Consider the following 14,666-nt stretch of genomic DNA (forward strand, 5'->3'; position numbering starts at 1 on the left):
CGATGTGAGACTGAACATCATATAGGAGATTAATGTTATAAAAACATTGTAATAAAAGTTGTGTATATTTCTTTTCACTCATTTTATATTTGAATGCTTAATTATAATATTAAATAAAATGTTGTTATTTTTATGGACTCAATTTTATTAATTTTTTTTAATAATTATAAAAAATAAAATTAACATTATATTTATTTATTTAATTAAAATAATAATTAATTAATTAAATAATTAATAAAACTTAAATTAATTATTTAATTAAATTAAATAACTAATAAAACTTAAATTAATTATTTAATTAAAATAATAATTATTGATTAACAAAATGTATATTTATTATTAAGAAAGATGTTAACAAAAAATAATGTATTATATTATTTCACATTTATAAATTATAACTACCCACTATTATTATTAATTGATCAAATTCTCTATGTATGTGTCTCCTAAATAGCGCTACTAATAAAAAAGATTTTATAAATAATAAAATAAATTTATAATTAAAAAATAATAATAATACATTGAGAAGGGAAACTCATTTCTCTTTATTCATTAAAAAAAAAAAGTTGAGAAATTGATAGAGGAGAAACCAATTTCTCAATAGGAATGTAGAAAAATAAAAATAAAATGTGATAGTTTAATATTTAACTAAGAATGAATGGTACTTTGGTTTTTTTTTTTTTTTGTGTGGTAGAACAATAAAAATAAAAAGCCTCATCTCATTCCATCCAAATTAGAGAAGAAACAACATGTGAATAAGTGATAGAACGTGATGAATTATATGTCATTGAGTTCCATTCCCACTCCACCCTTTAAATGATAATCCAAAAAATGGAACATTAAATTATTTCATTTCATTCCATCAATTCGAACATAACCTAAGCCGACTTCGAGAAAAGTAGCCGTCTGAGGATAAATTCCAACAAGAAAAATCAATAGAGTACTAGGTGACTTTAAACTTGCAATCTTGTCACAAATATCATTAGGAAGCAAAATCATAGAATATTAGCATAATCCTCATAGATAATAAAATAATGCTTTTTTTTTTATGAAATGGAGTTTCATATATATAAAGTTTATAAATAGTTTGTTAATACAAAAATATATCATTAACTTATAAATTCAAGAAACAATTATACTAAAACTTTTCGGTTTGTCAAGGTACCAACGTACCATTGAAGCTCACTGAAAACAAACTGAAACAGAAATAATGTCATTACCTTCTTCAACACACATATTTGAACAGATTTCCTCTGATTAATAGAAATATATATATGAGATCCACCAAAATTGTTTGGATCCACAAAATTTCTTATGAGAAAGAGTATTGAAAAGCATGATTAAAATAATATGGTGTTGGTAGAGCACTCCTTCAAAAGAAATCCCTATATCAAAAATTAAGATTCTGTAATTTGTTACAAAGAGGCGAAGGAAACAGAGTAGAAAGACTATCTACATTTGTATTATTTATGTGTCATGTGTGAAGGTTATTGTGTCTTTACACGTTTGGAAGATTGTAAATTGAAATCTTCCTGGCTTATTGTCTATTGTACAATTCAATGAAAAAACAAGAAGTATTTCCACATCTCCAACTTACAAATATTTCTACAGGGACTAGGAGTCAATCTCACCATGTTAACTAATGAAGTTAATCATCTGATCAATAACTTCTTGAGTTGCCAGACGGTCAGTGTGAGATAAAATCTGTAAAAAAAATGTTATTATATATTATATTATTATATATATATATTGTACCAGGATAATTAAGATAAATCCACATTACAACAAAGTAAAGAAAACTGATTCTACTTACTTCTTTTACGACGGAATTAATAGTGGGAAGATTCTTGTTATCGTCTCCAAATAGGTCCTTATCTGACCTGATCAATGCATACAGTTTTAAACTTTTTCTTAGCCCAATATGTGTACCAAAGTATGAATAAATGTAATAATTTGAATATAAAGCATCAAGTATTCAAAAGGAGAATTGAGAAAGATCTAACACCTTTGTATCATTTTAGAAAGCAGCCCATGTGCATATTTTGCTTCTTCGAAATCACACTTACATGGCAAGAAGAATAACCAGTTTTGAACCACCTGCTTAACGGCATCATGATTGAGAATAAAATAACGAATACTCAAAGAAGGTGCAAAGCAGCAAACATTACAGATCAACATCTACAGTAGGAATTATTAATCACTGTAACTCGTGATGATTCTATTCTGTCCAAGATAATAAATTTCTGCAAAACTACTGTTTTGTTTATATAGAGCAATAGCTGTGAGCAGACATAAGTGCAATGAATTGAAATGTAGTAGATGCTTGAGAAATTTAGCAATTAATCAAATTACAGATTCTTATGAGGAATTAGATGTAACATACTTCATTCTAAAACTTGCAGAGATATTAATTTATATATTACACGTAATTTGAAACATAAGGGAACTTACGGAACCAATGTCCTGGTTCTGTAGTCCTGCTTCGGATGCAGGTCCAAGCATTTTTCATTTATTTTTTACTTAATTTTTCAATAATTCTGACTATATTCTTTATCTGGCACTTGGTCTTTGTTCCATCTGCAATCTTTCCACTTTATTTCCGCTCCTATCTTTTGATCTTCCAATAAAATACCAATAATAGCTGCTCTTGACAGTAAGATTTTAGGGTCCATCTAACCAATATACTGTCAACAACAACATTAATTTCTGTAAGCATCTTAATAATATGCATTTCACATTTCACCTTTATAACTTAGAGTTTTCTTGAGAGTAGTTGACCAGTTGCATATCTATATGCACTAAAGGTTCAATGTACGAAAGCAATATACATCATCGACTTCATATTGGATCATATCAGCATATTGATACATGTCTGACACGATACAAGACTAAAAATGACGTGTCGCTGCTTCACAGTTAAAACATTGCTTTTTGGGTAGCAGTGGATCATCCTTTCTGCATTTCTTTTTTACCATCAATAAACACTTGTATTCCATCTGCAATTCTGTTTCTGTTTGAATTCTAGCTTCTATTATTTCTGGTTTGCAACAATTTGTAACTAGTGCATGAACTCTATTACAAATTATTTAAAAAATTTAAGGACCTAATTTCAAATTATTAAACCGTTCAAGGATCCAATGAATTTTTTTTATAGTTTAGGAACCTGATTATAAATTATTGACAAATTCAAAGACACGATTGCAAAAAAAAAAAAAATCAAATATATGTTTTAAAATCTTTAAACAATGTAGGGATTTTAAAATTAACTGAACATGTATTTTATTGAAATTATTGATAAAAGGTAGGTGCGATCTTTCTGTACACAATTACACAAATAAAAAGAAATATTTTAGACATTGAAAAGAGCCATTAAATTTTTAAAAATGTGGCTTTCTTTTTCTAAGGAAGAATATAGGTATTTGAAAGATTATTACCACAGGGCCATCGATAATGTCACGTTGAAATTCACAAATTTTCCCAAGAGCTGCAACTGCCGTATCAAATGTTGTTGCTATAGAGATTTCTACATCTCCTGATTCCCTACTAACTTTATATATTTTTGTCATCACATCGTATAGTCTGGAAACACACACTGCATAAAACCTATAACTTGTCATTAAAAAAAAACATGTATATATACATAAGGTATATATTATATACTTTCGTGCTTTTAAGTTTAAAAGAGCTTAAAAAAGTTACCACCAACAATAGTTTTGAGTTGATCGTTTTGACCAAAGTTAGCACAGATACCAATCGCCCGTGTAGCATGCTGGAAGAACCATTATCCAAAAACATATCTTCATTATTCATGAATAAATAAATAAATAAATAAATAAATAAATAAATAAAACTAGTGAAACATTTTAACAAATACCAGCTGAGCATGAGGATAATTTTCCCTTAAAGCATCACAGGCGGTTACAATATATTTGTTAAGATATCTGTTCAATTAGCAAACAGACAAGATATTTTATTAATAGGGTATCTATTGCCTTAATTTCAAACAAAGATAAAAGAAGCAATCACTCTATCTGGGAATTTACGGTGGCAATTTGTCTGGGAATTGTGGCACCAAGATGTTAAAAATGGAAATGGCAAAAGCAATCACTCTATCTGGCCTGTCTTTCCCCTGTCAAAGATCACGCAGAAGCAATAATAAAATTTATGAGAAAAATAGCTACCAGAGCTTAATTTTTACTTGTAAAAAAAAAAAGCCTAATTTTTTCCTTATAACAATTTTTTCCAATTTGAATATGAAAATTTCATATTTTATCAACACTGGAAAGAACCAGTGATTATGGATTGGATCGCATCGGGGTTCAAGGAAAAACTCAGCTAATCCAATCCAAATCATTTTTTTTTCTTTGACAATCCAATTAATTTGATTCTAGAATCTAATTTAATTCACTCTAATTTATTTTGGTTTGAATTAGATTGATATTTTATTTCTTAAGAAATGCTAATAATTAACAGAAATGATTAAATACAAAAAATTAATCTTTATAACTCATATCATAGTTTAAAATATAAATTTCTAATCCAACATTATCTTATCTCAAGATCTATAAAAGAACATTTGAAAAAAGAGACTATACACTTTCACTATAAATTAATTTTACACAATCTTAAGATCTATAAAAGAACATTTGAAAAAAAGAGACTATACACTTTCATTATAAATTAAGTTTACACGGACAATAAACAAAAGTCATTGATTTTGACAAGTTACTATATTATGTAACTGTATGATAGAATAACTACACAAACAAATTAATAATTGTAATTAGATGTCAATATAAAATAGTTTTACATTGATAGTAGATTGTGGGTTATATAACACAAGAGTGCGGGTTTACAAGAGTATAGTCACTTTGATTTTGGATTGGACCAATTTTCATAATAGGAACCAAAATACGATATCCATTACTATTAGGAAAAAAAATAGGTTATTTGGTTTCTTCAACATTTTGTTATTTTTATTTGATTATTACAATAAGGGGTGGATTCATTCATGAGATAATGGGGCAACAAGTTATTTTTCTATTAGTAGGAATATATAAAAAAAAACATTTTAAATTATTTTCACCCACTTCGTTATAGAAACTTATAATATTATAGATATTATTTTTTTAATTTTCAAGATCAATTAAATCTTCATGTTCTTTTTATTTTAGAATGATTTGGACCATTATTCTATATTTTTCTTTTATAAAAATATTATATTTATTTGCTTACCCCCAATAAATAATATTTCAGGATCCGCCACTTATTATAGTTACAATCTGTATTGTATTGGATTGGATCATTTTATTAAATATCCCTATTTGAAAGTGCTATTATTAGAAGCGCCAAAAGTTACTTTCTCTAGTGATAATGCTCATCTTTTATTGTAAACGGAAAGAAATTATAAGATCTAAACTATGGACAAGGTGGATCTAAAGAGCACGACTTCAATAGTTTGAAGAAAGATTTTAACATGTCTATCGTGAGGCTAATAAAGTTGCTTCTGTGGCATGGTTGCTATGAATTTGTCAGACGGTGCTAGAACGTTTTTTGTTGCTCTGATTTTGCTTCTTCTCTGTTATTAGCTGATAGGAGTTCTGATGCCCCTAGTAGGAGCTCTTAGTTTTTTTTTTCTTTCAAGAAGAATTTTTTTGTTTCTTTCAAATGTGCTCACGTGCGATGATTATAACAATCTTTGTTTAAAAGCACCCAAATGGGAACAAATAGAAAAGGATAACATACTTACCAAAAACCCTGCAACATTTCTCATGAGGACATCAATATGTGTCACAAATCGGATTTTAAATGTTTCAACTGATGTTCCTATCAAGAAATTTGTATCCTGTAAAGAGTGAAAAAAAGTCAGCTTTAGTTCTACTCTATAGATCAATAAATATAAATGAAAAAATAGAGCTGATAATTGTTATACATTACCGGTGTAAATAAATTTTGCACATATATTACCAAAATAATATTATGATTTGGTATAAGTTGAAATACGGTTGGTTGAGCATACATTTAAATCTTATTCAGACTTTTCACCCAAAACAAATCTTATTCACGTTATAATATACTCAAAATTCCAAGCTCTACTAATTTGAATTCTATACATAATTATAAGTGGTCGAGACTTTCTTTTACTTTCTTTATAATTAATATTTAACTGATGTGTTAAAATTAATTATATCAAAATTCATCCTCAAAAAAGTTAATTATATCTTATTGATGTCTATTTATAAACTATTTAGTATTCTGATGAGTAAAAAAAAAAAAAGTTAGTATTCTAATTGATAAAAATAGAACAAAACTTACTTTCATTCTTTTAATCAATTAAAATTGTAGATAATTTGTAATAATTTGTTTTTAGTGAGCATGAGTCGGTAAGTTACTGTAACTACTAATATGCCAAATACATTTCAAAGTGTAAATTGCTAACTAACATCACGTTGGTCCAAGTGAAAATATCCCTTAAGAGCAATATCTCGAGTTCAAGCCTTGTAGATGGAAAAATAGTGGTTGGGGAAGAAAATCCCACTAAAGATGGTCAAGTTCTCCGGCAGAGATTATTCATTGGCAAAATGGGTGGATACTTTGCACCAATTACATGGTTATAAAAAAAAATTGCAACTTCCTAATTTATAAGTACTCACTAAAAAAATGAGAGAGTGTAAGTTACATATGAAAAGTAAAAGGCAGTAAAATAAGAGAGATTTTAAAGTATTACCTTAATTGTTTCATCAGTTAGTAAAGTACCACTTCCCCCTTCCAAAGTTTCAGCTTCTTTTTCCCTCTCTATTTCATTTCCAATGATCTTTTTTAGTGTTCCGCTTATCACGTTGGCAATAATTTCGATTACATGACTATTGAAATATGAACCAGAGATCTGCGTATGTGTTTTGTATGAGAAGAATGTGATCAAAACATAACACCAGTATATAATTTGCATAATTTAATGTACCTGAATACATTTGGGGAGTAACCTCAACATTCTTTTAGACAAATCACTATCAGTTTCCTGCATGTATTCCACAATGGGAAGAAATCAGTCCAGGCATCAATTGATAAATTAGAAAGTAAGAATAATGATCAAATACCTTATGTAGAGCTTCAATCATAGATAGCACAATGAAATTTGCTATATCTCTTTTATTGTTTATATCTTCTACACCTACGTCAATTGAGAGGAGTAGGTTTGGAAGAGCTAGAGAAACAGAAAGTGAATTATGTCATCAAATAATCTAAATTTCAAGAGTTTTAGTTGAACTCAAATAATCTAAATTGATACTTACCTGAAATAGAAGCCTTGCGAGTTTCGAAACTAGTGCAACCAAGCAAGCTCAAAAACATGTCAGTGACCTAAACATTTGAATATATACATGTTTAGTTGCATATTTATTTTTAGGGAGAATCCACTATGCAAATCAAAATCATTGGATGCATCAGACCAACCATGGAAATGTAGGGGGAAAAAATTTGAGCTGACCGAACAGCACAGCATGACAGTATATTACAAGCCTGAACTCTCACGCTCTCAACCAAATGCTTATCATCATCTAGGCTATAAATGAATAATCCATTGGTTAATAACAACAGAGCATCAATTAATCAAATGGCTCCACAAACATGTCAGTTGCAGATGTGAAATTGCTTGTTTCCAACATTCATTGACTTGGATAGAGTCATGCACAAACACAAATATCAGTGTTGTTCCCAATTCGCCTTCCAGTTATACTGTGTGATTTGTCTCAACGCCATGAAATACTATCCATTTAATCAAATCTAACAGAAATTATTTCATCATTGTAGTACTAAAATAGAAACAAACCTCACATCCTTGGGCATACTGGTTGTTAAGTTGACATCAAGCTGAGCACATCTAAGCAACATCGGCGTAGTTTGGTTGATAATTTTGTCAATATTCACTCTTGAGCATCGACAGAATTGATCTAGTGCCTGCACAATACAGTGTTCATTTTAAAAGGAATACAAACTTCAAATTATCATTGCCATTTGGGGGAACATAAATGGTATTATTGATTACATTTTTTTAAAGTGCCAAAAAATATATTAGATGAAGAATACTAGAGGTATTCCAACCCCATTACAAAAACTGCATGAAGGACCAAATATCTAACATAGTAGCTCAACTTTACCTAGATCTATATCCTAGCAATACATTCCAATGGATCGGCACACCACTCAAAATAATAAAAACAGAATGACAACTTTGACCAACCCAAAACCCATTTCCACGACACTACTTTCATAAGATCAACGACCTCCCCCCAATTAGGAACCCTGTTAGAAAATATGATTCCAATTTTAGTCTCCCAGATTGACCATACGACTTCGTGCCAAATCAATACAAGCCCCTTTTTACCCTTCTCCCTAACCACAAAGTCACAACTTAGAGAAGAGTGAAGAAAGATTAAAAGTCATAACCAATACAATCCAAATGAGCAAGGTGATTTCAAATATACCTTTAAGATGACACATCTTGTTAAGTGGTCTGTATTGTTCAATTCTCCTTCAACTGATACTATAGTCTTCATGAACTTCAAACGTTACAACATGAATTAGCACACAATGAAATTATTTCATGCTTATTTGACAGCCTTCAATGTGATTCTATCACAAATTTAATCAAATTTTGAATGATATATACGTATGAACATCATGTATAAGATAAATAAAGATTATTCTTGAAAAATTGCAAAAGCGTCTGTATGACCTCTAAAAGTGCATCTTTTAATTTATAATACTATCACATCACAATTGTAAGATTGGCTTCGACAATACATTCTATTGTGCTTTAATTGTATAATCCTAAATACAAAGGAAAGTTTTCGTATCTATTTCACATCGTAATCATATCCATATTTTAGGTGATCACTCTAGAAATTGTGATACTGCATATATTTAAACTATCATACAACAATAATTCATATTCATATGGCATTTAAAAACTAACGAAGGCTAGTCACCACAACTTAATGAATCACAGTTCAAATCCTTGCTAGGACATGTACCAATATTCAATGCCCGATGACTTTAAGAACAAAATTGATTTGGTAAAAGGAGAAAAATGGTACACACCAAAAAAAATTACTCTTTTATAATTGTCAAATCCAACCAGAAATCATTTTCCTAAGAAGTTTATTGAGTCCAATCATGTTTCACTTCTAATCAAATTTCTAGAAGTAACATTTAGTGGCTTCTCTGGGTACTCAAAATTTTTTTAAAAGTGATTATTAGTGATGCCATATGAAAACAGTCGTGTAACAAAATTCATAGTTTTAAATTATTGTTACAATTATATTCAAGTAGAGGGCATGTTAACATCTATAAGACTCAAACAATTTACAAGTTTGAAATTGAAATAGGAGTTAGCAGAAAAAATCACCTTAATAACTTCCCAATTTTTGAGTACATCTTGCCCAACTTTCCTAACAAGAATACCCATGCATTCTAGACATTTGGCACGGAGAAACAATTTGGGGGAACTACCTTTATCAAATAAAATGAGTTTAAGTGCTTTTTCTGCTGTATCGTAATACTTTTGATAAAAAGTTGCCTGCATGAAAAAATTGCACATCACTTCATATTGAGATTATAATTCACTGCAATCAAAACCTACATCATTCTTAGACTTCAGATATTAAGATATACCGGCATTAGAACTGCAATTGATTTAAGGGTTTCAACAGCTTCTACTTGTAACTTCTGCTTTTCATGCTGAAAACTCGGGATAAAAAACATCATTAAACTTATTCCACCAATTAACACGATGTATAATTATATAGCAACAAACATACATATTACAAATGTTTGCAATGATTGTATCCATAAGCTCCATCCATTACAAATACCCACCTTTCTCTTTTATCTGTTTTCTCCTCAGCACCACCTTAAATCCTGCTCTGTTGTTTTCACAAACCCATCTTCTTTCATGGTCAACACTTGATGATGGGTATTCACATTTCTTTGTCATCTTTCTTTCCTTCTAAAAATTTAATCTTTCTAATCCGTTTCATAGCCCTTTTGCTTCATCAAGGCTTTGTTTGCATTGATAGAATATAATGAAGTGGTAATTAATAAGGTTTGATTGATTGGATATTTGAAATATGGGTAGAATGGAGTGGAATATAATGAAATCTATTCCATCTCATTCCATATTTTTCCTTTATTTTCTTCTCCTCTAATTTCAATGTATGGCATAGAATCCTACTTTCATTCCGTCATCAAATAACCAAACAATGGAATAGATATTTTACTTCATTCTTTCTACTCCACTCTACTTTTTTTCTATTCTATTCTGCTCATTTTAAAATATCCAATCAAACCCTAAAGATTCATTTTTCTTCCATTGCAACCATCTTAGCCTCAGAAAATGCAGTCAGGCGGGTCCTTGAATTAGTTTCGAACCCAATGAATAATTCGGGGTCTTTGAATTAGGCTCTCTCTTTTTAATTTTTGGTACACTGTGATGCTGGTGAATAATATTAACGGTTCAAATATATTTTTTTATGTTTTTTATTGTTTTCAAGAAAATGAACTCTAGTAAATAGATAAATAAAATTTGATTATCTGATTTTTTTCGAGTTTGAAAATTAATAGAGTATTTCAGAATTAAATACCTAATATCATTATTTGAAAAATGCTTTTTAATAGCATTTTAAAAGAAAAAAAATATGCTACCTAAGATCATGTAACACTTACATATAAATGTTATTTTTCTCGTGTACAATTAGTAGAATTTAATTAATCAAAAAATTTTATTTTTATATATTATTCTTTTTCTTTAAGATAAATCTTTAGTAAAAAATATCAATCAAGAAACCATGGAAATTCTTACTACTAATCGTAATTGTTTAGTTAAGTTTATTCAAACAAAGCCAATGTGATTTTTCATAGGTTAAAAAAATGTCATGAATTTATTTCTAGTTGTCATATTTGATGATATATATGTATTAGATTTTCCTGCCTAAAGAGTGTATTAGATTTTCTTTTCAATAAAAGCACAATATTGATGTATATGAGAAGTTGATATCGTGAAAATTGCATGTTATACCTTGAGAAGTACAAGCAATAAAACTACAATCTCTTCCCCGAAAGATAATATTTTCTCTAAGCCGCAGTTCGTAACCAATAAACGAATAGCAAGAACAGCATATACCTGCAGAAAATCTTAAACAATTGAATAAGTAATAAGATAACTAACAGCGAATAGGTATTAAACAATTATATATACACACTTCTTTGATTTTTACACACTTGTTGGATATTTTTTTTAACTCTATCTATCTCTTTTTATTATATAATCAATCTATCACATTATTCTATTTCTCTCTCAAAGTGTGCACCAATCATTTTTCTTAATAAATAATGCTTCAATATATATTCCATAAAAATAAAATGCTTCAATACATATAGAGAATAATTACATAGTAATCAGCTTCTAAGTTACTTTGTCGAAAATTGAGGATGAATCTTTAGAAAGAAAATAAAAATAAAAAAGAGGTGAACATATAAAACTTTAAAAGAGAGATAAGTAGGTCCAGATCTCCCGTGTAAGCCCACTGCCCACATGTTCTGTTTAGTTGCAAAACTCTCCCTTGTTTAAAAGATTTATATTGAAAATAGTAAAAACAAAAACAAACAAAACTTTAAAAATAAAAAATAAAGAAAAGAAGAGAAGAGAAGAGATGGTTTTACATTTAAAAATGAAATGAAAATACAAAACTTTTTGTCAAATCAGATAGACACCAATCTCTGTAAATGATTATCATTGTGTAAACTGTAAATTAGTCCAAGCAATTAGAAGAATGAATCAAATATCAATTGAAAATTGTAACCCAAACAATTAGAAGCAGCACTAGCAGGAAAAGTTAGCAACAATGTCATGATATCAAGAGGGAAATAAGTAACATATATATGGATATATGAGCAGTTGAGAAAAAGGACCCAACAAAGAAAACAAGCTACTCTTCACTATAACACATGTCAAGCTGCAGCATTAATCTGTTTGTACCTGTAAATGCGCACAAAGGCTAGTTCTAGTGATGGGAATTAGTTTAGACAAGAACTTGAGGGGATATTGGGCATTATTTAATAGTTCCTTGTGTTCACTCAAACGCTGAATTGCATGTATAGTAGCCCAAAGTACTCGGGGATGGTTATCATTCAGTGATATATAGACTGAATCACAAAGGCTCACAATTTTGTCCAAGTGCTGACTCATGTCCTGCGATAGCAAAAGAGAATGTGAAAGAAAGAACCAACTATATATCAATAAAATTGTTAGCATAAAAAATAACAGTATATATGAACAAAATCAACAAAAAGAGAATATCATTTTGTGGCTTTGTATGTACTAAGAAATCAAAATAATAGTAACAATAATAACAATACAATTATTTATGGAATGAAATTATTTAAATTCAATGAGGCTTGTGTAATATAATTACAGGATTCCAACCGCAATATGACCTACTGACAAAAAAAAATTATGTCATCAAAATACAGTGACCACAATTAAACAAACATCAGCCACATTTGACCGCGATTAAACACAATATCAAGAATCCGGACGCAACAGAACTTTTATTTAGAACACCAAAATACAAATGCAAAACTTCATTCCCAAAAAGTTACTCACATCATGACATACATATCTGGTGATTTACCTTAGGCTCACATAGTAAGAAGAAAAAAAACAATGACATGATTGCAACTTCTTTAAAGTGATGCAAAATACATACCCCTTTGAAGTGTTTATGTGCAATTGCAGCCATGGCAAACATTGCTGCATGACGTACCCGCCAATCACTATCAGAACCATATTTCCTTTCTATCATCTTAACTGCAAAGGGAAAAAACACAGTTTCATCTCCATCAAAAGTTAACATATTAATCAAAAACTTCCCACGGTTAAAACTCTCTGTCAACCCAGCAGCTTCACAATTCTTACGATCAATTTCATACCAAACAGGATCATCCACAACACACGCCATCATATCCATAGCAACACAAATCACTCTCTTCAATTCTTCACGAGAAAGTTTCTTTATCACACTCTCCATGGCATCTGCACTCGTTTCATCAAGTTCCTTCAAAACAGCAACCGCCGCACATTTTAACTTATCACTCAAATCTTTCATCTCCGCCACACGAATCATACACCAAAACACATCCCCTTCTTTTCCGTTAAAGATTTCTTCAATATCCATCGTTACCAAATTCTCTAAGCGTTTAAGCATATCAAGAAGTTCATCTTCTTCACCGTGATGAAGATCGATTAAACATAACAAAAGCGGCAAAAGAGAATCGCAAACGTCTGTTCTCTCTAAATCTCTCGACATTCGCATAACCGTCCACGAAGCGTTGAACGTCAACTCCTGCAATTCATTATCCGACGAATTAATGGCTGTAATTAGATTGTTAAACAGAAAATCGAAATGTCCTTGATCAATCCAGAATTCTCTGTTTTCAACAGATTCAACTGGTAATTCCGCTAAAAGTAAGAGTCCTTTATGGTGATTCAATTTCGATTTGTGTTCGGTGAAAGAAGCGGAAATGTACTGGTGAAGCTCATACCAACCGCCAATATCGGGATATTGATACAGCCTCGAAGCGACGAGGCCGATGGTTTCGCAGAGAATAGGGAGAACAGAAGCATCGGATTCTTTTGTGAGTGAAAGGAAGAGAAGTTCTTTGAGTGGAATGAGCATTGTGGGAATGATTTTATCGGATTCTTTGAAAATGTTGCGGAGAATTGAAACCGTTTGGATTCGGATTGGGGTAGGAGGGTGGAATTGGAGGAGTTTAACGAGCTTGAAAGCGAATGCGTTAGGGTAATGATATGCGAGTGATTTGAAGACGGTTTTGAATAAAGGATCGTTGATTGTTTCTTGTAACGATGAGAGGTCGTTGGGTTGGAGAAACGTATCGACGTGTGATTGGAGTTCGAGGCCGTACATGAGTGATTTGTTTCGTGATTCTTCTCTGCATCTTCTCTTGCGTGATATTGTTTCTAACTTCTGGCGAAGTGGCGGTTCGATTTCCGGTGAGAATGGATTGCGGAGGTAGGGTTGTGGCGGCGGTGAGGAGGTTGACGCCATTGTTGAGGAGAGTTGAAACTTTGAATGGGGATTTTGGAGGGGAAAATAACGGATAGTTTCACGGAATCTGTTTTTTCCTTTGTGGAAGTTGTCCACGTCAGCAACTCTTTCGTTTCTCTTCTCGTTGGATGACCAATTTGCCCTTGTTTGAGTTTTGCATTTGCATTGGTTTTTATTTCAAGACCGGGCCTTATTGTTGGTGGTGAAAAAACCATGTAGTGAAAAGTGTGAGAATGAGAATGAAAGCACCATTAAAGGAGAGAGAGGCTAGTGCAGGTTCTTTTATGCTTTCGTTAGTGATTGAGAATGAGAATTCAAGTCACCCTTGGATGTCAAATTATGTAAACAAAGAGTTGAAGTATTGTGTAAGATAGTGGAATAGTATAAGTGTTTTTGGGAATAGAGAATTTAGGAGGACAAAAGATTTAATTGTTTACGTGATACTTGCGTCACTGTGTGAGAGAAAGAGAGAGTAGTGTTTTAGAGGAAAACTGACAATTGAAAATGTCTTGAGTAGCGGTTGATTTAGAAATTTTGTTCCAT

At 30.6% G+C, this 14,666-nt stretch overlaps 1 protein-coding gene across 5 annotated transcripts; it reads right to left on the reverse strand.

Annotated features, from left to right (window-relative positions):
* Window positions 1-1,349: 1,349 nt before the first annotated feature.
* LOC101493105 (importin subunit beta-3-like) lies at window positions 1,350-14,249 on the reverse strand. Of its 5 annotated transcripts, none has more exons than XM_073369901.1 (20): window positions 12,765-14,240; window positions 12,035-12,247; window positions 11,075-11,179; window positions 9,673-9,738; window positions 9,407-9,577; window positions 8,484-8,558; window positions 7,829-7,956; window positions 7,453-7,561; window positions 7,293-7,359; window positions 7,098-7,204; window positions 6,962-7,018; window positions 6,728-6,886; window positions 5,750-5,845; window positions 4,044-4,129; window positions 3,875-3,941; window positions 3,703-3,769; window positions 3,435-3,592; window positions 2,006-2,097; window positions 1,814-1,880; window positions 1,350-1,704 (listed from the first exon to the last, which is right to left on the reverse strand). In XM_073369901.1, exons 1-20 carry the CDS (start codon window positions 14,121-14,123, stop codon window positions 1,636-1,638), a joined length of 3,318 nt encoding a protein of 1,105 aa, XP_073226002.1. In that variant the 5' UTR covers window positions 14,124-14,240; the 3' UTR covers window positions 1,350-1,635. The 5 variants fall into 5 exon arrangements, 4 of the variants coding, with proteins under 4 accessions (XP_073226002.1, XP_073226001.1, XP_073226003.1 ...); XM_073369900.1 differs by having other exon boundaries at window positions 3,700-3,769; window positions 12,765-14,230; XR_012163500.1 differs by lacking the exon at window positions 1,350-1,704 and adding an exon at window positions 2,452-2,684 and having other exon boundaries at window positions 1,832-1,880; window positions 3,700-3,769; window positions 12,765-14,236.
* Between the last annotated feature and the right edge of the window lie 417 nt (window positions 14,250-14,666).

Source organism: Cicer arietinum, chromosome 6, assembly GCF_000331145.2.
Source record: "Cicer arietinum cultivar CDC Frontier isolate Library 1 chromosome 6, Cicar.CDCFrontier_v2.0, whole genome shotgun sequence".
Taxonomy (NCBI): Eukaryota; Viridiplantae; Streptophyta; class Magnoliopsida; order Fabales; family Fabaceae; genus Cicer; species Cicer arietinum.

Coding starts and splice junctions, on each gene's coding strand:
- LOC101493105 (XM_073369900.1), bottom strand. CDS start 14,123: ATGGCGTCAACCTCCTCACCGCCGCCACAACCCTACCTCCGCAATCCA. Junction 12,248..12,764: donor CACATAAACACTTCAAAGGG/GTATGTATTTTG, acceptor TTGCTATCGCAG/GACATGAGTCAGCACTTGGA. Junction 3,942..4,043: donor TTCCCAGACAAATTGCCACC/GTAAATTCCCAG, acceptor CTAATTGAACAG/ATATCTTAACAAATATATTG.